Genomic DNA, 23,088 nt, shown 5'->3' on the forward strand with positions numbered 1-23,088 from the left:
GCGAAATCTGACTTTTGGGCTATAATGATATGTTAAAGACCCCACTGAATGATTCAGAACATGAACAATCATATTTATTTTCACCCACTCTGGCCAGAGTGGGACACACTCTACAACCCTCAAACTCGGCTCTGAAGCCAGTTTCACTGCATTTTTTTATTGTTCCCCTCTATTCAGGGACTGATTTTTAGACCAGGTAGAACAGAAAACCAGCAGGCTCCGGGCCTCGTAGCGTAAGAGTTAAATACCGTTGCCCTGCAACATTATTTCAATTTTGATACCTCTAACGTTAACAACTTCAAATATGGTTGTGTCAAAATATCAGTAGGCCCAACTTGCAAGTGTTATTTGGCAGCCTGATAATTTTGTCATGTGTCTCACCCCTTACAGAGATTATGTGACTACGTATGTGATTTGCTGCTCGAGGAATCAAATGTTCAACCAGTATCCACTCCAGTCACTGTTTGTGGAGACATTCATGGCCAGGTATTATCGAATTTTCTTTTTGATACCTTTCCCAAATTCCTTTGTTCTCTTACTATGCACATTCTAAATATCTAAATTTTTATAGTAGTATGATCCACTTGCCATGAATGTGAAATTGTCTTTCTGATCCCTGTCTCCAGTTTTATGACCTATGTGAACTCTTCAGAACTGGCGGACAAGTTCCAGACACAAACTACATTTTTATGGTAAGAAGTTCCATTTTTTAAGCTGTTCTGCAGCAGGGATAATATTGAGGATGGTAAGAAATCAAATGTTATTTGTCACGTACACATGGTTAGCAGATGTTAATGCGAGTGTAGCGAAATGCTTGTGGGTAATCTAGCAATCCCCAACAACTACCTACCGTAATTACCGGACTATTGAGCGCACCTGAATATAAGCCGCACCCACTGAAAAAAAAAAAAATATATATTATTTTGAACATTAAGCCAAGCCGCACATGTCTATAAGCCGCAGGTGCTGTTTCCAACGTCTTATCATCGACTCATTAAGACCAAGCTCCCGTGCAGCAGCTCTATTTCCTTTTCCAACAGCCAGATCAATCGCCTTCAACTTGAAAGCTGCATCATATGCATTTCTCCGTGTCTTTGCCATGATGAGGGTGACAAAATGACTACCGTAATCAGAATGATGGGAAGTTTGAGCGCGCTCGATTTAATCTAAACAGTAAACAAAAAAGTTGTTTGACCTTAACCCGTTCGGCAATTTCATTGGTCTAATGAAAGCTTCATGCCGCCAAAAAACTGAGCACGTCACAGAATGTTTTTTTGAGAAAAAATTTTAAAAGCGGGAAAAATCCATATATTAGCCCCGTCATTGTTTAAGCCGCGTGGTTCAAAGCGTGGGAAAAAAGCTGCGGCTTATAGTCCGGAAATTACGGTAGTACACACATGGCCGAGCGGCATAGCCAAGGTGCAATAGATGGTATAAAATACAGTATATACATGTGATATGAGTAATGTAAGATATGTAAACATTATAAATAAAATACAGTACAGTGTATACATGTGATGCATACCTATGCATAGTCACTTCGCCCCCAGCTACATGTACAGATTACATCAACTAGCCTGTACCCCTGCACACTGACCCGGTACCCCAGTATATAGCCTCGTTATTGTTACTTTTTATTATTACTTTTTATTTTAGCCTAATTGGTAAATATTTTCTTCTTCTTGAACTGCACTGTTGGTTAAGGGCTTGGCAGTAAGCATTTCATGGTAAAGTCTACACTTGTTGTATTCATAGCTTGTTGTATTCATAGCCGCGTCATTGTTTAAGCCGCGAGGTTCAAAGCGTGGGAAAAAAGTTGCGGCTTATAGTCCGGAAATTACGGTAATACACACATGGCCGAGCGGCAAAGCCAAGGTGCAATAGATGGTATAAAATACAGTATATACATGTGATATGAGAAATGTAAGATATGTAAACATTATAAATAAAATACAGTATATACATGTGATATGAATAATGTAAGATATGTAAACATTATTAAAGTGGCATTATTTAGAGTGGCATTGTTTAAAGTGACTAGTGATCTATTTATTAAAGTGGCCAGTGATTGGGTCTCAATGTAGGCAGCAGCCTCTCTGAGTTAGTGATTGCTGTTTAGAAACTGGATGACTTGGGATTGATCTGAACCCTGGTCAGTGACTCTCTGTTTCCTCAGGGAGACTTTGTGGACAGGGGATACTACAGCTTGGAGACGTTCACATACCTGCTAGCCTTAAAAGCCAAGTGGCCGGACCGCATCACGCTTCTACGAGGAAATCACGAAAGCAGGCAGATCACACAGGTGTACGGCTTTTACGGTGAGCAACATGCCTAATTGCTGGGGGCACATCAACTCTAACAACATGGATCCTTGTAGGGTCTAGGGCCCTATTTATTGTGACCGCTAACTTACTGGTTCTAACTAAATGAACAAACAAATAAGTAATTTATAAGTTGACTTTCTTGGCTTATTCCTTTAAGCCCCTAGTGGCACGAAGGGCCTCTAGTGCATCTCCAGCAGACTCTGTTCGGAGCGGTTTTCTTGACCAGATTATGTGAACAGTGATGTCAGGGTACTGGCAAAAATTTTGTTGTGCATCCCCCACACTTCTGCAGTATCATTACATCAATCGACTGTTCCTGAGGCCTCAGCGCCCTTTTTGAGGGAGGAAATATCCTCCGGTCTCCAGAAGCAGGCAATCCGAGTGGTTCCTATGTCAAAGATCCAGGGTGGCTGGTACCACCGGTATTTCCTGGTTCCGAAAACGGACTGGACTTTGCACCCTATTATAGACCAACGTGCCCTCAACAAGCACCTCAGTCTACAAAATAAGAATGCTCACGAGCCGCTGGCTATTACAGCTGATTGGCTGGTGGCAGCGGAGTCGAGGGGGCAACACACATCCATGCTACTGTTCCGTATTCAGTCTCTAGGCTTCATAAGAAACCAGACAAAGCTGTCTGACTCCATCTCAGTGCATTCCTTTTTTGGTCTCGAGCAAGACTCACTCACGTATCACGCGTTTCTAGCCACGCGGAGGGTATTTGGGTTCCGGCTCTGCTTAGCCCAGGGGTTCCTAAATGTTTTTGGCCCACGACCCCATTTTCATATCTGAAAATCCTTGCGGCCCCACCTATGTGAAAACAATTATGTAATTAACAGCCAATGTTAACTTTTTTATTTGGGGCAATGGCAGTCAATTGAAATGCCTTCTAACAGTATTTCTGATTGTCTTCACCATCACATACTTTTTAATGTTTGGCAGTCAATTGCAAATTAGTCTGAAATAAAGTCTCTTATATCACCACCACTAATGAGATGGGTGTGCTTTGATGCATGTCGCGTCAGTGGGCATGGTCGACAGTGCGCACCTCATCTCTGCCGTCACATCCAACCTGGATCGATATTTGGTTTTAATGCAGACGAGAGCACAAACTCCAGCTTTTTACAGATATGAGCTGGCGAAGGGTAGCCTACCGTGAGTTTTATGGTGCTTTGAATACAACTGGGATCTCAGAAAAAAATACAAGGTCAAATCATGACGTCAGTGATCGTTAGGTTGGAAAGTGAGAGCTCTAGAAAAAGGCCAGAGTTCCCGAGTTGGATGACCATAAACTATTTTTCCCAGTCGGAGCTTGTTTCTTTCCGAGTTCCCAGTTGTCTCAAACACACTGAAGTAGGGAGATTACCGAGTTCCCAGTTCTTTTGAACGCAGCATTAATGCTCATAGGGAGACGGGAGGCTATTCTCTGAGTCAGGAACCAAAACTCCTCCATAGTGACCAATGAATGCGTTGTCTGCAGCATTTGGTCACGACAGCTCGATCAGCTGTTCGATTTCACTTACCGGCATGTCAACTGAGCCCGGATCACAGTCAAATGGATTGGGAAGTAGGTCCAACCTAAACTGCTCTTCCAAGCGTTGTAGGTGAGCATTCATCACTCGTGTGGGACACTTACTGATGCCTATCTTGGCGTTTAGGTCTCCCGTTAGGATCTTGATGTCTCTTCTGGGTGTTGCATCATAGACAGCATGTAGATTCTCGTAATAGAGTTGTTTTGCTTCCTCCACTGCATTGTTTATAGGTGTGTAGCATTGGCCAATGGTGACTTTCCTGGCTTTGTAGTTAAACCTTGCTGTGATGGTCCTTGGTGAAACTGCCTCCCATTATGTGTTGTCTTCATTCTCGTGTCCTGAATAGGCAATCACTTCCCGCTTTGATAGTGTGGTCAAACCTGCACCATTCCAGCAAGCTTCAGCTAGTTGTTGTATTCCTTTATAACTTGGGCTTCTTGTGCTGCTTTTCCTGCTTAGTATGTTGTACAGACATTCCAGATCCCAAGTTGTATTGAGGTCTTGGTTGTAAGAAGATTTTTCCGCAGGCTGGTTTCCCGGAGGCTTTCATCAGTCTACTTCATTAGTCCCCCCGGGAAGGAGTGGGGTCCATTTTGTTTTTAGAGTTCGCATTTGCTTTGTTTGATTTCTGTAACAGCATTTTGTTTTACGTAACAGGGTTGTTAGCCCTGCGCGCAACCCCCAACCTGGAGAACAAATGTATAGATTATTACAGTGTAATTATCATGTTTTCCATTATCTGTGAATGTTGTACCATAAAAGGAAGCACTGCCATAATTATGTGTGAAGTGTAATATAAATGTTTTTTTTGCAGATGAGTGCCAAACGAAATACGGGAATGCAAACGCCTGGCGATACTGCACTAAAGTGTTTGACATGCTAACAGTAGCCGCTGTAAGTCCAGCCATTGATTGCCATCTTTTTTTATATTTGAAATCACCTTGACTTTTCTCTCTTCTTCTAAGTGCATGTGCTTTTGTTATGTTACATTTTCCCACACTTATGAGTCTATAACTAATAGGAGTTTCTGACCATAGTTGATAGACGAGCAGATCCTTTGTGTGCATGGTGGCCTTTCACCTGACATCAAGACCCTGGACCAGATCCGCACAATCGAGCGCAACCAAGAGATTCCCCACAAGGGGGCCTTCTGTGACCTGGTGTGGTCGGACCCAGAGGATGTGGACACCTGGGCCATCAGTCCGCGAGGTGCAGGCTGGCTCTTTGGCGCCAAGGTCACTAATGAGGTAAATGCATAAAAATGTTCTCCTGTGTGGGGGGGTAACTACCAAAGGGGATTATGATAAATGCAGGCCTAGACAGGATTCCAGACTGACTGTTTTGGTTGCATGTGTTGTCTCGCCTCCTGTCAATCACAAGGCGTCATTGCCTATGCAGAGAGTAAGTGACATGGTCATTCTAACTATCGACACCTTCACTGCTTGAATTGTAAACTGAGGGGGGTGACTGTCCTGGGGTTTATGCCCTAGCACAACACCGCTGATTCAAATAATCTAAGCTTAAAGATGAGTTGGTTATTTGAATCCGCTCTAGTGCTAGGGCAAAAACAACGTGCACCCAGGGTGGGCACCAAGACCGTGTTTGGGAAACCCTGATCTAGGGGGGTCCAGGGGGCAACTTTTGATAGCACATGTGGGAAAAGTTCATATGTAGCCTTGACGGAGGTCCAAGTGGAAAGGACTCTTTGCGGCGCACCTCACCTATGTTGAATACTGAGTTCCATCCATGATCCTTCTTTCCCAATTTCAGTTTGTTCACATCAACAATCTGAAGCTGATCTGCCGTGCACACCAGCTGGTCCATGAGGGCTACAAGTTCATGTTCGATGAGAAGCTGGTGACGGTGTGGTCTGCACCCAACTATTGTTACCGCTGTGGAAACATTGCCTCCATCATGGTCTTCAAGGACGTGAACACACGGGAGCCCAAGCTGTTCCGCGCCGTGCCCGACTCTGAGCGGGTCATCCCTCCCCGAACAACAACACCTTACTTCCTCTAAATACAAGAGCCATTTTGTTCAGTTCCAAAATAACCCCCAGCCTCTTCCCCTAGCCCCTATCCCTTTTGGTGTTTGCAGTCAAGGGAGGGGATTGGTGTAACTAAGAAATATTACAATGGCTTCACCATGGTCTGGTCCAGAAACGACCATAGCTCTTGTCCCTTCAATGTTTACAGATCTGAAGGAATGAGATGGGTGTTTTCAATATGATAGAAGCGCCCCTATACCTCATTGGAAAGCTAGGTGGAGCTGTCACTAGTTTGTTTACTTTACGCCTGTCTGATCCTTTCAGATCTACAAACACCAAAGTGATAGATGCTTCAATCAGTCAATTGATTCACATCAGCAGTTGTCGCAAAGTGCTTTTACAGAAACCCAGCCTAAAACCCCAAACGGCAAGCGATGCAGATCGTGATGCACAGTGGCTAGGAAAAACACCAGAAAGGCAGGAACCTAGGAAGAAATCTAGAGGAACCAGGCTCTGAGGGGTGGCCAATCCTCTGGCTGTACCCGGGTGGATATTATAAGAGTACATGTCCATTTAGGCCAGATTGTTCTTCAAGATGTTTAAACGGTCATAGATGACCAGCGCAGGGTCAAAAAATTGTCAGTGGTTATAGAAGGTGCAACAGGTCAGCACCTCAAGAGTACATGTCAGTTGGTGGAACAGCAGATGCTTCTGGGCTGAATCTTCTAATGGGTTTAGGGCAGCTATCTATATATTTCGTACACCTATCTGGTTCCTTGTTATCTGAAAAGAGGTGTAGGTTAACGGGTTTGAGACTGGGCTATTGTCCCCACTGTCAACTACCCACCCCCAGCTCCATTTTTTTTTTCTTGAAATATACAATCTCAGAACTCCCCCTTCCCTTGAAAGTATTTGATGTTGCCTAATGTGTTTTTATTAGCATTTATTTTTTACAGATAACATTGCTGCATTGTATGAATTGAGTCAAAAGTCCTGTTGGCCCCTCATTTCAATTGAAGCCCCATCTTCATACATTACTACGTGCCAATGCACCTGCTTTAATTTCTACTCCCTCAAATTCCATTCGATGGTAGTAAATGGGACATGCTTTTCCAATAAAATTGAATTGTAGCCAACAATGTATTTGTATGAATACTCCATGTTCTGCAGCTTTGTGCACATTCAAGTCATTCATCTGCTCTGCTACTTTATAGGGTTATCATGATGTCTCGGATTGAATTCCTTTGATTGCACTGTGTCACAGAATTCCATGTTAACTATTGAATGGAGTTCAGTGGTGCATTTGAGTGTTATCGTTCCAACTGGGTCAATATTGCAATTATGCTAAAAGCATGTCACCTGATAATATGGTCTTTCTCAGATGTAATCTATAGAAGAAAACTTATAATTTCCACCAAAGACAGCAATTGAAGTATCCTGCTGTTGATTTTTAAACCAGATCACAGTCGATGGGGATGGGGACTGAGTGGGTTATGATGCTTTTGTACATTCAAATAATTGTATTGATTATTGTTCCTATTTTTCTCTGCTCTGATTTGTTGTATTTTATTATTGTAGACTGCAACCCATATACCAATTGAAAATAAAAGGCCTTTACTAACTTAATCTCTTCTAATGGTGGTTGATGCTTTGGCCTAACTCCATTCAAGGGAGTAAACTAAACTTGCCTTGGCTTGAAGTCAGGGTTTGAGCCCTGCAGTGGTTGCACTGATTTCCATTTTGGTTGCATAATTTAGGGGTTCACAGCAAAGCTGAAACATTGTTATTCTCTCAATTGTTATTTTTTTCCTTCACATGGTTAAATAACTCAAGCATTAGATTGGCAACTTTCTAATTTGACACACTGAAACTAGAGCTTTGTCAAAAAGGAATGGCAGATTGGCCTATAAGTGGCGCTGTTATAAACGGTCTCACTTAAAAACCCTCATATCCGTCGCCCCGGTTTGACCTAGAGACTTGACACTTTGTATAGAGATTTCTTTGCTTATGGTGAACAAGGTTTGTCAGGATAGATTTTCCTCCATCTTGGACATTTTGGAAAAACTTCTCATGAACCATAAATCCAAATGACACCATTCAGTATGTAAGCCCATGGTACATCTCTTAACTTAGTTTGTGAAAATCTAAGGGATCGGTTAAGAGCTGGCCCAGTTATTGATAAATCAGATTTTACGTGTCTATTTAAATCCTTTGTAAATCGCCTCCACAATGGCCTACCAACTTGAAACTTAGGATCATCAAAGACATTACCATGATGAACCAGATTGTTTGGCATTGATATCTTGGTTGTTCCACTGGATATTATAAGGTGAATGCACCAATTTGTAAGTCGCTCTGGATAAGAGCGTCTGCTAAATGACTTAAATGTAAATGTAATGTAAACTATTAACAATTCACTTGTTTGACTATGTAATGCTAATGCTTAAAATAATTAGGACTAAAAGTCATTAATTCCAAATGTGGTCTTTGGATTCATCACAATAGTCCCTAAAGAGTTTGAGAAAATAACATTGATGCGTTCGAAGATTAACACACATGACCAAAAGTAAGTGGACACCTGCTTGTCGAACATCTCATTCCAAAATCATGGGCATTAATACAGAGTTGGTCCCCCCCTTTGCTGCTATAACAACCTCCACTCTTCTGGAAGGATTTCCACTAGATGTTGGAACATTGCTGCAGGGACTTGCTTCCATTCAGCCACGAGCATTAGTGAGGTCGGGCACTGATTAGGCCTGGCAGTTGGCATTCCAGGAAAGGGCCTTCCCCAAACTGTTGCCACAAAGTATGAAGCACCGAATCGTATTGTATGCTGTAGAGTCAAGATTACCCTTCACTGGAATTAAGGGGCCTAGCCCAAACCATGAAAAATAGCCACAGACCATTAATCCTCTTTCACCAAACTTTATAGTTGACACTATGCATTCGGGCAAGTAGCGTTCTCCTGATATCCGCCAAATCCAGATTCGTCCGTCGGACTGCCAGATGGTGAAACATGATTAATCTCTCCAGAGAATGTTTCCACTGCTCCAGAGTCAAATGGCGGCGAGCTTTACACCACTCTTGTTGGAAACGTGGCATCCTATGATGGTGCCACGTTGAAACTCATTGAGCTCTTCAGTAAGGCCATTCTACTGCCAATGTTTGTCGATGGAGATTGCATGGCTGTGTGCTCGATTTTATACACCTTTTGGCAACGGGTGTGGCTGAAATAGCCAAATCCACTAATTTGAACGGGTGCTCACATACTTTTGTATACAGTACCAGTCAAAAGACACCTACTCATTCAAGGGTTTTTCTTTATTGTTACTATTTTCTAAATTTAAGAATAATAGTGAAGACATCAAAACTATGAAATAACACATATGGAATCATGTAGTAACCAAAAAAGTTTTAAACAAATCCAAATATATTTGAGATTCTTCAAAGTAGCCACCCTTTGAGTTGATAACAGCTTTGCACACTCTTGGCATTCTCTCAGCCAGCTTCATGAGGTAGTCACCTGGAATGCATTTCAATTAACAGGTGTGCCTTGTTAAAAGTTAATTTGTGGAATTTCTTTCCTTCTTAATGTGTTTGAGCCAATCAGTTGTGTTGTGACAAGGTAGAGGTGGTATACAGAAGATAGCCCTATTTGGTAAAAGACCAAGTCCATATTATGGCAAGAACAGCTCAAATAAGCAAAGAGAAACAACAGTCCATCATTACTTTAAGACATGATCAGTCAATGCGGAAAATGTGCAGTTGAATTTGCACAAAAACCATCAAGCGCTATGATGAAACTGCCTCTCATGCAGGAAAGGAAGACCCAGAGTTACCTCTGCTGCAGAGGATATGTACCAGCCTCAGAAAATGCAGTCCAAATAAATGCTTCACAGAGTTCAAGTAACAGACACATCTCAACATCAACTGTTCAGAGGAGACTGCGTAAATCAGGCCTTCATGATCGAGTTGCTGCAAAGAAACCACTACTAAAGTACACCAAAAGAAAAAGTACACATAAGAAAAAGACACTTACTTGGGCCAAGAAACACGAGCAATTGACATTAGGCCGGTGGAAATCTGTCCTTTGGGCCAAATTAGAGATTTTTGGTTCCAACCGCCGTGTCTTTGTGAGATGCAGAGTAGGTGAACTGATGACCTCCCACAGTGAAGCATGGAGGAGGAGGTGTGATGGTGTTGAGGTGCTTTGCTGGTGACACTGTCAGTGATTTATTTACAATTCAAGGCACACTTAACCAGCATGGCTACCATAGCATTCTGCAGCGATATGCCATCCCATCTGGTTTGCGCTTAGTGGGAATATCATTTGTTTTTCAACAGGACAATGACCCAACACACCTCCAGGCTGTGTAAGGGCTATTTGACCAAGAAGGAGAGTGATGGAGTGCTGTAATAGATGACCTGGCCTCCACAATCACCTGGCCTCAACCCAATTGAGATGGTTTGGGATGAGTTGGACCGCAGAGAGAAGAAAAAGCAGCCAACAAGTGCTCAGCATATGTCGGAACTCCTTCAAGACTGTTGGAAAAGCATTCCAGGTGAAGCTGGTTGAGAGAATGCCAAGAGTGTGCAAAGCTATTGCTCGTCCTAATATTTATATATTCCATTCTTTTACTTTTAGATTTGTGTGTATTGCTGTGAATTGTTATTACTGCACTGTTGGAGCTAGGAACACAAGCATTTGGCTACACCCGCAATAACATCTGCTAAATATGTGTATGCGACCAACACAATTTAATTTGATATAGTGTAACCTACCAATCAGTGCATATCAAGTGCTGTCGAGGGCACAATCTTATGTTTCAGTCCAGAAATTAAAGCTATACCATCAATGCCCAAAGCCTGGGCCTCTGATGGATCCTGTATAGCTGTCATCAACGCATGCTTAATTATTCCCCCTCCGCACAAGGAGCATTTGTGTTCCCAGGCCTCATTGACATATGGAAAGGATCCCACCACGTTCACCAATGTATCTGACCGATGTAGAGAGAGACAAGTGCCTTAACAGAATGCAATCTAAAGCTTGCGTGGTCCAGAGATGAGAACTCTACCATCTATGACAAAAGCGTGGGCTCCCCACTGCATGTTACAATAGTAAAATACTCTGTCACCTGTTAAAGTGATTCTACATTGAATTTAGTCTTTGAGATGCTCAAACAAGCACGTGTATCTGTATTTGGTGTTCTTCAAATCTAAATTACAGTAGACCGTGTAAGACAAAACCACAAAGAAAAGATAACCGGCAAATGCATATGCTGTCCCAATGTCTAAATAGTGATGGGAGGGCTAGTTCAAACTGCAGTAGGATGGTTCTTACAGGTGAGTGAATCAGTCCATGCTTGGTGAGTAGCACTTGGTTGATCTCTGGGAACAGGACACAGGTGAGCTGAATAGATCATGAGAGACAAGAATGAATAAAATAAATAATCACAGCAAAGGAATGTAGTTTGTAAACTAGAAAATGAACGTCCTGACAGTCCGAGACAGGGTGCTCTGCAACCATCCTACTCCAACTATTGACAGGGATAATGTTGCTTTTCTTATTTGTCCGTATGAATGAAATTAGTGGGTCCTGTCTTGATGATTGTATTAGTTTTATTTACACTACTTGTCCTATTGATTTTTGTAGTCTTAAGTTATTACTCTGAATAAACTGCTTGCTAAAATGATCCTTGTCCCCGAATGACATGCTAGCTAGTGATAAAGCTATCTGCTCCTGATGATTAACAACAGATCTACCTGTCGTAACTAGCTAGCTACATTACTAAGGTTGCTGTGTTCTAAGTTGGGAGTCATTTTACAGCGTGCATTGATGGTATCATGTTTCTATAACTAAAAAGTTAGATTACAAGTAAAAATACTTGACTTGATAGCAGTCTGTCAGACGGAGGTCTCTGTCGAGATGTCACCAGCTGTCTAATACCTTAGAAATGGATAACGTGATTGGCAGATGTGATCAGTAGAGATAGTACCATGGATAGTACACAAGTTTTGATTGGTTTACAGTTTAGTACTTGGCGGCTTTTGCCTGTCCAGCTTGCGAACATAAAAGTATTTACATGTGTAAAAATTGACATTGCCAAAAAACGGAAATGTGTTCAGAAGAAATAGATATCCACAATATGTAAAAACCAGCCCCTCCCTCGACAGATATCAATCATCTCGAAAACTAAAGCAGATAGCTTGCTACGGCCCACCACCTACATGGATGTCCTTAAGATGAACCACACTGAATTTGGTATTGATATCTCAAAAAACAAGGCAACTATTAATAATGAATTATTTTCATGTGTAACGCTAATGCTCAAAATCATCTGCAATCAAACCCCCACTGTCTTCCGTTCTACTAGCTAACGTGCAATCATTGGAAAATAAAATCGACGACCTACGAGGAAGATTAAACTACCGCGGGACATTAAAAACTGTAATATCTTATGCTTCACGAAGTCGTGGCTGAACGACAACATTATCAACATACAGCTAGCTGGTTATACGCTGTAACGGCAGGATAGAACAGCGGCGTCTGGTAAGACAAAGGGGGGCTGTCTACATACCACCACAGACCGATGCTGGCACTAAGACTGCATTCAATGAGCTGTATTCCGCCATAAGCAAACAAGAAAACGCTCATCCAGAGGCGGCACTCCTAGTGGACAGGGACATTTATGCAGGGAAACTTAAATCCGTTTTACCAAATTTCTATCAGCATGTTAAATGTGCAACCATAATTCTATCCTCCTGATTCCTGCTTACAAACAAAAATGAAAGCAGGAGGCACTAGTGACTCGCTCAACAAAAAGTGGTCAGGTGAAGCAGATGCTAAGCTCCAGAACTGTTTTGCTAGCACAGACTGGAATATGTTCCGGGAAACTTTAGATGGCATTGAGGAGTACACCACATCAGTCATTTGCTTCATCAATAAGTGCATCGATGACATTGTCCCCACAGTGACTGTAAGTACATACCCCAACCAGAACCCATGGATTACAGGCAACATCCACACTGAGCTAAAGGCTAGAGCTCCTGCTTTCAAGGAGCGGGACTCTAACCCGAAGCTTATAAGAAATCCTGCTATGCCCTCAGACGAACCATCAAACAGGCAAAGCATCAATACAGGACTGAGATCGAATCGTACTACACCGGCCCCAACGCTCATCAGATGTGGCAGGACTTGCAAACCATTACAGACTACAAAGGGAAGCACAGCCGAGAGCTGCCCAGTGTCACGAGCTTACCAGAAGAGCTAAACTACTTATATGCTCACTTCAAGGAAAATAACACTGAAACATGCATGAGAGCACCAGCTGTTCCGGACGACTGTGTGATCACTCTCTCCGCAGCCGATGTGAGTAAGACCTTTAAAACCTCTTACATCTAGACGTTCCACTAGCGGAACACCGCTCCAATATCCAATGATACGGCGTAGCGCGAATTACAAACACGTCAGAAATCAAAAAACTTCAATTTTTCAAACATATGACTATTTTACACCATTTTAAAGACAAGACGCTCCTTTATCTAACCACATTGTATGATTTCAAAAAGGCTTTACAACGAAAGCAAAACATTAGATTATGTCAGGAGAGTAACCCAGACAGAAATAATCACACACCCATTTTTCAAGCTAGCATATAATGTCACAAAAACCAAAACCACAGCTAAATGCAGCACTAACCTTTGATGATCTTCATCAGATGACACTCCTAGGACATTATGTTATACAATACATGCATGTTTTGTTCAATCAAGTTCATATTTATATCAAAAACCAGCTTTTTACATTAGCATGTGACGTTCAGAACTAGCATACCCACCGAAACTTCCGGTGAATTTACTAAATTACTCACGATAAACGTTCACAAAAAACATAACAATTATTTTAAGAATTATAGATACAGAACTCCTTTATGCAATCGCGGTGTCAGATTTTAAAATTGCTTTTCGGTGAAAGCACATTTTGCAATATTCTGAGTAGATAGCTAGCCATGATGGCCGGGCTATTTTGACACCCACCAAGTTTGGCACTCACCAAACTCAGATTTACTATAAGAAAAATTGGATTACCTTCGCTGTTCTTCGTCAGAATGCACTCCCAGGACTTCTAGTTTACACCCAATGTTGTTTTGGTTCCAAATAATCCATAGTTATATCCAAATAGCGGCGTTTTGTTCTTGCGTTCAAGACAGTATCCGAAGGGTGACGCGCCGGCGCGTATCCATTACCGTACTTCGAAGCATGTCAAACGCTGTTTAAAATAAAAAAATAGCGATAATATTCCGACCGGGAGACGTCGTTTTTGTTCAAAGACTGAAAATGTAAAATGTACTCTTCACATGCACGTGCGCACCCGTTTCATTGTTCTCAGATCGACCACTATCCAAATGCACTACTGTTTTTCAGCCAGGGACTGCAGAGTCATCATTCAACGTTCTGGCGCCTTCTGAGAGCCTATGGGAGCCTTAGAAAGTGTCACGTTACAGCAGAGATCCTCTGTTTTCAATAAAGAGGCTAAAGAAGGCCAAGAAATGGTCAGAGAGGGCACTTCCTGTTTGGAATCTTCTCAGGTTTTGGCCTGCCATATGAGTTCGGTTATACTCACAGACACTATTCAAACAGTTTTAGAAACTTTAGGGTGTTTTCTATCCAAATCAAACAATTATATGCATATTCTAGTTTCTGGGCAGGAGTAATAACCAGAGTAAATTGGGAAAAAAATTTATCCGGCCGTGAAAATACTGCCCCCTATCCATAACAGGTTAAACAGGTCAACAATCACAAATCCACAGAGGCAGACAGATTACCTGGATGTGTACTCCGAGCATGCGCTGACAAACTGGCAAGTGTCTTCACTGACATTTCAACCTGTCCCTGTCCGAGTCTGTAATACCAACATGTTTTATTTATTTATTTATTTATTTATTTATTTATTTTAACCCCTTTTTTCTCCCCAATTTCGTTGTATCCAATTGGTAGTTACAGTCTTGTCTCGTCGCTGCAACTCCTGTAGAGGCCAAGGTCAAGAGCCGCGCCTCCTCCAAAACACAACCCAACCAAGCCGCACTGCTACTTGACACAATGTGCACTTAACCCGGAAGCCAGCCACACCAATGTGTTGGAAGAAACACCGTACACCTGGCGACCGTGTCAGCGTGCACTGCGCCCGGGCCTGCCACAGGACTTGCTTGTGCACGATGGGACAAGGACTTTGCTGCCAGCCAAATCCTCCCCTAACCCGGATGATGCTGGGCCAATTGTGTGCCGCCCCATGGGTCTCCCAGTCGCGGCTGGCTACAACGGAGCCTGGAATCGAACCCAGAATCTCTAGTGGCACTGCACCACTCGGGAGGCCTATCCAAACATGTTCTCAGCAGACCACCATAGTCCCTGTGCCCAAGAACAGTAAGGTAACCTGCCGAAATGACTACCGATCCGTAGCACTCACGTCTGTAGCCATGAAGTGCTTTGAAAGGCTGGTCGTGGTTGACATCAACACCATTATCCCAGAAACCCTAGACCCACTCCAATTTGTACACAGCCCTAATAGACCCACAGAGGATGCAATCTCTATTGCACTCCACACTGCCCTTTCCCTGGACAAAATGAAAACCTATGGGATAAAGCTATTCATTGACTACAGCTCAGCATTCAACCCCATAGGGCCCTCAAAGCTCATCAATATGGAAAGAACCCTGGGACAAAACACCTCTCTCTGCAACTGGATCCTGGACTTCCTGACTGGCCGCCCCCAGTTGGTAAGGGTAGGTAACAACACATCCGCCGCTCTGATCCTCAACACAGGGGCCCCTCAGGGGTGCGTCCTCAGTCCCCTCCTGTACTCCCTGTTAATTCATGACTGCACAGCCAGGCACGACTCCAATACCATCATTAAGTTTGCCGATGACACAACGGTGGTAGGCCTGATCACAGACAATGACGAGACAGCCTGTAGGGAGGAGGTCAGAGACCTGGCCATGTGGTGCCAGGACAACAACCTCTCCCTTAACGTGATCAAGACAAAGGAGATGATTGTGGACTACAGGAAAAGGGGGACCGAGCACGCACTCATTCTCATCGACGGGCCTGTAGTGGAGCAAGTTGAGAGCTTCAAGTTCCTTGGTGTCCACATCACCAACAAACTAACATGGTCCAAGCACACCAAGACAGTCGTGAAGAGGGCATGACAAAACCTATTCCCCCTCAGGAGACTGAAAAGATTTGGCATGGGTCCTCAGATCCTCAAAAGGTTCTACAGCTGCACCATCAAGAGTATCCTGACTGGTTACATCACTGCCTGGTATGGCAACTGCTCAGCCTCCGACCGCAAAGCACTACATCAGGTTGTGCGTACAGCCCAGTACATCACTGGGGCCAAGCTTCCTGCCATCCCAGACCTCTATACCAGGTGGTGTCAGAGGAAGGCCCTAAAGTTTGCCAAAGACTCTAGCCACCCTAGTCATAGACTGTTCTCTCTGCTACCGCACGGCAAGCGGTACCAGAGCACCAAGTCTAGGTCCAAGAGGCTTCTAAACAGCTTCTACCGCCAGCCATAAGACTCCTGAACATCTAATCAAATGGCTACCCAGACAATTTGCATTGCCCCCTCCCCACACCCCCTATTTTTCACCTCTGCTACTCTCTGTTATTATCTATGCATAGTCACTTTAATAACTCTACCTAAATGTACATATTACCTCAATTACTTCGACTAACCGGTGCCCCCGCACATTAACTCTGTATCGGTTCCTCCTGTATATAGTCTTGCTATTGTTATTTTACTGCTGCTCTTTAATTAGTTGTTCCTTTTATTTCTTATTCTTATTTGTATTTTTTTTAAACTGCATTGGTGGTTAGAGGCTTGTAAGTAAGCATTTCACTGTAAGATCTACACCTGTTGTATTCGGTGCATGTGAGTAATATAAAAGCACATGACAGATCACTTGGAGTTTGCCAAAAGGCACCTAAAGGTCTCTCAGAATTTCTGGTCTGATGAAACAAAAATTGAACTCTTTGGCCTGAATGCCAACCGTCATGTCTGGAGAAAACCTGATACCATCCCTACGGTGAAGCATTGTGGTGGCAGCATTATTCTGTGGGGATGTTTTTCACCTGCAGCGACTGGGAGTCTTGTCAGGATCGAAGGAAAGATGAACGGAGCAAGGTACAGAGAGATCCTTGATGAAAACCTGCTCCAAAGCGCTCAGGACCTCAGACTTGGGCAAAGGTTCACCTTCCAACAGGACAATGACCCTAAGCACACAGCCAAGACAATGCAGGAGTGGCTTTGTGACAAGTCTCTGAATGTCCTTGAGTGGCCAAGCCAGAGCCCGGACTTGAACCCGATTGAACATCTCTGGAGAGACCTGTAAATTGCTGTGCAGTGACGCTCCTCATCTAACCTGAGAATAATGTGAGAAACTCTCCAAATACAGTTGTGCCAAGCTTGTAGCGTCATACCCAAGAAGACTGGAGGCTGTAATCACTGCCGAAGGTGCTTCAACAAAGTACTGAGTAAAGGGTCTGAATACTTATGTGAATGTATATTTCACAATTTCTAAAAACCTGTTTTTGCTTTTGTAATAATGGGGTATTGTGAGTAGATTGATGAGGGAAAAAAACTGTCAAGGGTTCTGATTACTTTCTGAATGCACTGTATAAACTCAATATATTAAGTAATGACATTAAGAATGATTACTTGCTGCATTCAAAGGTAACCAACCTACACTGCTAGACTAAACTTTACTTGCGTCATCAATAAACATGGTAATGCTTTCACTGATTGCATATGAAGGAGGATAGTTCCTACATGATAGAATGCTCTCTTTGTTATCCAACTGATCTTTTGTACATTCTGTCATCCTTTGAACCCCGTTCATTGCTGCTCACAGCAATATTTTACTTTACTTTCATACTTACATGATTTAAAGCTTTCATCAAGTGTCAAAGCAATATACTTAGATTTTGGGTTATTATAAATTGAGGCAGTTTTACAAATTAAAGTATCTAATGAAAGTATAAGTTAATTCTTCCATATCAAGTTTTTTATATTTATTGAAACGACAGAAAGTCTTACAGACTGTGCCTTTAACCAGTTTGCAAAGAGGACTGACTGAAAACGCGAACTTGATTGATCATAAATCCCCTAGTGCAGAACGTTTACGCTCTTTCTCTACTGGCCCACCCTCCTCTACCACAGCCAGAGCACACACCTTCACATACACATTGGCACGCGCATGCAACCACCCGCAGCTAGTTGAGACTGGCAACCGTTAGGTGCAACACCGGTCGGTTAACTGTGGAACAGTTGTACGTGACGGCGCAGCACTGCATTGGATGCTCTGATTTATAACGGTTTATACATTTAGCTACATACGGTTGACCAGAGGACGACTGATGGAGACAACAACAGTAGGAATGAGTCAGTTCGTTAACGTTAGCTAGGTAGTATATTTGGAGTAGTCAATAAATGGCTAGTTTAATTTTCTTTAGCTAGCTAACGTTACCGTTAGTTGCTACGTCTCCCACTGCCCAGCTGTTCTAGCAGCTAACGTTACTTAGCGGTAGTAGCCAGATTAAATTAGTTGCACATCATACTAGCTACAGTAGCTAGATATTGTCAGTTAGATACCTGATGTATCACAGAGTATCTAAACCTTTGCCTGAATCATGCTGCTTAAATTGATACACTGTTAATAGCTAGCTAGGTTACCTAGCTAAATGCATTGCTGCTAATTGATTGGATAGACAAGAGCAACAACGGTTTTGCATTGCCAAGCAGTGGCAAGGCTATTTTTGCATGAACAATTAAAAATCTAACGTTACAACGTTAACAACTAATGACGTTAGTTAGGCAAACTAGCTAGCTTGCTAGTTACTAAATGCGTTTTTGATTTGATGAGTCCAGACATTACCGTTTGCTGGCTAGCTATGTAAGTAGCTATTTGCACAACGTTAAATTAAATCACCAACATAACATCGTTTACGCTGAATGTAACGTTTTAGCGAGCTAGTTATGTAGTAGTGCAACTATCTGTGCCTTGCTTGTGTCACTGCAAAGACTCGCGTGTGTCCCGTTACAAATTACTGCACTAATTGTCGTTTTTCTCAATACGATTTGTCTAATTTTAAGACATATAGGCAACTGCTTTCAAGTGGACTCGGACTTGACACAAGCCGGCCTGTTCTTTAAGGTGAGTAAATGTCATATTCTGTAACCTAGGTTGCTTTTGCTCTGGGGATTTGAGATGCTTTCTCACAGCATCTTGAGTTGAAAGTGCTTTAAAAAATGTCCACTGAAAAGAAATGACAATGAAGCAAATTGTCATTTTTTTTTCTCGACTTCCAGCTCCAGTCTGGTGAGGGAGCTATTCATTTGAATGGAACCTAGTTGACTAGAAGGGATACACCCCCTTGCATAGTTGTCAAATGTTGGTGTCCTGATTGCAATGTCAGTGCAGTTAACTTTCCCCTTGATCCTGACATGTCCTAATTCATTGCTGATGACAATCGAACCAAATACAGTTATTCACATGGGATGGAAGAGGTGCAGGACTGTCTTTTTCCAAGTCGGTGCATGAGACTATGTTCACCGAAGTTCACAAATGACATTATGCTATAGAGACCTTTTGATTATTCACTGTAAATAAGTCTTATTCCATTGAGGTCTAGTAGCCTATCAGACAACAATAATATACACTTAAAATGTACTATACAATACTGACTTATTTATTTATTGGGCCAAGTTCAAGAGTTTGTTAATGTAATTCAATATTACATTTTTATAAGCTCTCAAATTCATCAACATATTAATAAACAAAACCCTTTGTACCAGGACTAAATAAAACACTGATAAACATATGGAATACCAGCATGAAATGCCACTTAAGTACTGAGTTCTACAATTCTTAAAAAGCAAAGGCATCAGTGCTATCAAGAAGATATACAGTATAGGATAAAATAATAGTTTTAACAATAGTACATCTGGTCTTCATAAGGAATGATTTTAAATGGAACAGTTGGTTCAAGAACAGATCAACACATTATAAGCAGAGGTAATGCATAAAGGCAGCATTCAAGTATACACACATCTTCACCTAATCAAGCAATAAGGCCCAGGGGGGGTTAATATACCACGGCTAATGGCTGTTCTCAAGCGCGTCACAACGTGGAGTGCCTGGATACAGCCCTTAGACATGGTATATTGGCCATATACCACAAACCCCTGAGGTCCCTTATTGCTATTATTAAGGCTTTGTGACCTTTTTCGTAGGGTTACAAACACAAGCATATCAGTACCACTGTACACTAGCGCCTACAAACAAGTTTCATAAACAGATGAGGTCTAGTTAACAGAAGGACCCTGCGTGCCAGGACTGACATAACATTAATGATGTTAAACAAGTCACTGTCTAGGTGCTGAAGCTCCAAGCACTTTAACTGCTTCTTTGGAGGAGCTGGCCATGGTGCTGAAATGCAGTGAGGAGAGTGAGGACTGGTGTGTAAAGTAGGTTGAACAAACAATTGTTTAAAATGTATGCCTATTAGCATATCATTTTCAAATCATTAAGATAAAAAAAAGAATCTGCACACTTTAGCCTTACCATATCAAAACAAGCTCCACATTGCGTTGTGTGTTCTTTGGCAAGGCAGTTGGTTGTGTTGGCGTGTCTCCTTCCTTTACTCAGCCATGTCTTCACATATGGCAAGGGGTGGAACACTGAGCTGCTGAATGCACGCTCACATTCACTGGTGGATATGGCGATGGTTTCTACTGCTTTCATCAGAGGTGACAAGGAGACAACAAAGCCTCCTTCACTCATGCCGCCTAACATACCCTCGTAAAACTGACTATCCTACCGTTCCTTGACTTCGGCGATGTCATTTATAAAATAGCCCTCAACACTCTACTCAGTAAATTGGATGCAGTCTATCACAGTGCCATCCGTTTTATCACCAAAGCCCCATATACTACCCACCACTGCGACCTGTATGCTGTCGTTGGCTGGCCCTCACTACATATTCGTCGCCAAATCCACTGGCTTCATTCAGGTCATCTATAAGTCTTTGCTAGGAATTATCTCAGCTCACTGGTCACCATAGCAACACCCACCCGTAGCACACGCTCCAGCAGGTATATTGCACTGGTCATCCCCAAAGCCAACACTTACTTTGGCCGCCTTTCCTTCCAGTTCTCTGCTGCCAATGACTGGAACGAATTGCAAAAATCTCTGAAGCTGGAGTCTTGTATCTCCCACTAACTTTAAGCATCAGCTGTCTGAGCAGCTTACCGATCACTGTACCTGTACACAGCCAATCTGTAAATAGCACACCTGACTACCTCATCCCAATATTATTACTTACCCTCTTGCTCTTTTGCACCCCAGTATCTCTACTTGCACATCTATCACTCCAGTATTAATGCTAAATTGTAATTATTTTCGCCTCTAGGGCCTATTTATTGCCTACCTCCCTACTCTTCTACATTTGCACACACTGTACATAGATTTTTCTATTTTTATTTTATTTTGTGTTATTGACTGTACGTTTGTTTAGGTGTAACTCTGTTGTTGTTTTTGTCGCACCGCTTTGCTTTATCTTGGCCAGGTCGCAGTTGTAAATGAGAACTTGTTCTCAACTGGCCTAACTGGTTAAGTAAAGGTGAAATGAAAATAAAATAAAAAATATCTAGCTGGCAAACATCTAGTTGTTAATTCCATACTGTAATTGGATCACCTGGCGCATGCTGCCTAACAGTAGCTCCGGTCTCTCGTCGTTGTGTGCTTGTAAACAAACACCACGTGACTGAGGACTACCATAAGCTTCATAATAATGTGACAGGTGAAATAAGAATGCAATGTTCTTTCTTTATCTCTTAACATATTGCACAAGTTGACTGCAGGTATTTACTTAAAAAGTAGCTACAAATATAAAAATGTATTAAAAAACCATCCCTTGGATTTTTCCAAAAACCCTGGTGTAAGGAATACTGCCCAAGCATAGAGGACCTTCACATCTTCAATTATCTCTGTCTCTTTGCCTGCTCTCATTATCCATTGCGCTGACATAGGAGGAGGTGGTTGGTATGAGCCTGCTCATGAAGAATTGGGATGCGTTTATCCTCATCACCCGTTTGTTCTCATGAAGCTCCACACCCTTGTAGGCTGTCCTCTCCATCGCTGTGCCCACCTGCTCAGCATGGGGACCTGTAATGTTCACCATTGACCCGAACACCTGTATTGCTCGATTTTGCTACTTGTCAGCTACAGGGAGAGTCGTCCTGCTGCTGGAACTGGCGGGAGAGGTCACTCGACTCCACCAAAGCATTGTACATCACTCCGAAGTTGTTTTCGAAGGCGAGGGATGTGAGGATGTCATTAAGGCCCTTGTACTTCGTCCTCTCCTTGCCATCCCTCTTGGCGTCGGTGGAGGCCTTACTGAAGTGCTCATGGAGTGCAGCGTAGTTTGCCCAGACAGCGGGTGGAGAGAGCATGCTGTAATGGAAATTCACCACCAGGGACTCCAAGTCAAACTTTTAAATTAATAATTATTTTAACTGGAGAAGTTCCAGCAAACTTAATGCACCATAGTACACGTCGGCCGGGAGCTCTCCTTGGGCAGTCCCGTTAGTTCTCTTATATACTGCTTACACAGACAAGAACTTCTCCAGCATTTTCATTTGATTTTCATTATTCATCATTAGTTCATCATTAACATTTGGTTCCTGCATGAGACCTTGAAACTGAGATCTCTTTTGGTTCTAATGTACTTGTCCTCTTGCTCAGTTGTGCACCGGGGCCTCCCACTCTTTCTATTCTGGTTAGGGCCAGTTTGCGCTGTTCTGTGAAAGGAGTAGTATACAGCGTTGTACGAGATCTTCAGTTTCTTGGCAATTTCACAAATGGAATAGCCTTCATTTCTCAGAACAAGAATAGACTGACGAGTTTCAGAAGAAAGTGGTTTGTTTCTGGCCATTTTGAGCCTGTAATAGAACCCACAAGTGCTGATGCTCCAGATACTCAACTAGTCTAAAGAAGGCCAGTTTTATTGCTTTTTTAATCAGAACAACAGTTTTCAGCTGTGCTAACATAATTGCAAAAGGGTTTTCTAATGATCAGTTGGGCTTTTAAAATGATGAACTTGGATTAGCTAACACAATGTGCCATTGGAACACAGGAGTGATGGTTGCTGATAATGGGCCTCCGTACGCCAATATAGATATTCCATT

At 42.6% G+C, this 23,088-nt stretch overlaps 1 protein-coding gene across 1 annotated transcript in view; it reads left to right on the forward strand.

Annotated features, from left to right (window-relative positions):
• LOC100380848 (serine/threonine-protein phosphatase 6 catalytic subunit) overlaps nt 1–7,469 on the forward strand; it is a 38,828-nt gene extending 31,359 nt beyond the window's left edge. Inside the window, exons 2-7 of the mRNA XM_014127844.3 lie at nt 391–486; nt 627–692; nt 2,177–2,318; nt 4,671–4,750; nt 4,894–5,103; nt 5,627–7,469. Coding sequence (XP_013983319.1) covers nt 391–486; nt 627–692; nt 2,177–2,318; nt 4,671–4,750; nt 4,894–5,103; nt 5,627–5,875 — 843 coding nt within the window. The 3' untranslated portion in view covers nt 5,876–7,469. The remainder of the gene's footprint in view (nt 1–390; nt 487–626; nt 693–2,176; nt 2,319–4,670; nt 4,751–4,893; nt 5,104–5,626) is intronic.
• The last annotated feature ends 15,619 nt before the right edge of the window (nt 7,470–23,088 follow it).

Source organism: Salmo salar, chromosome 11 (genome assembly GCF_965601325.2).
Source record: "Salmo salar chromosome 11, fSalSal1, whole genome shotgun sequence".
Taxonomy (NCBI): Eukaryota; Metazoa; Chordata; class Actinopteri; order Salmoniformes; family Salmonidae; genus Salmo; species Salmo salar.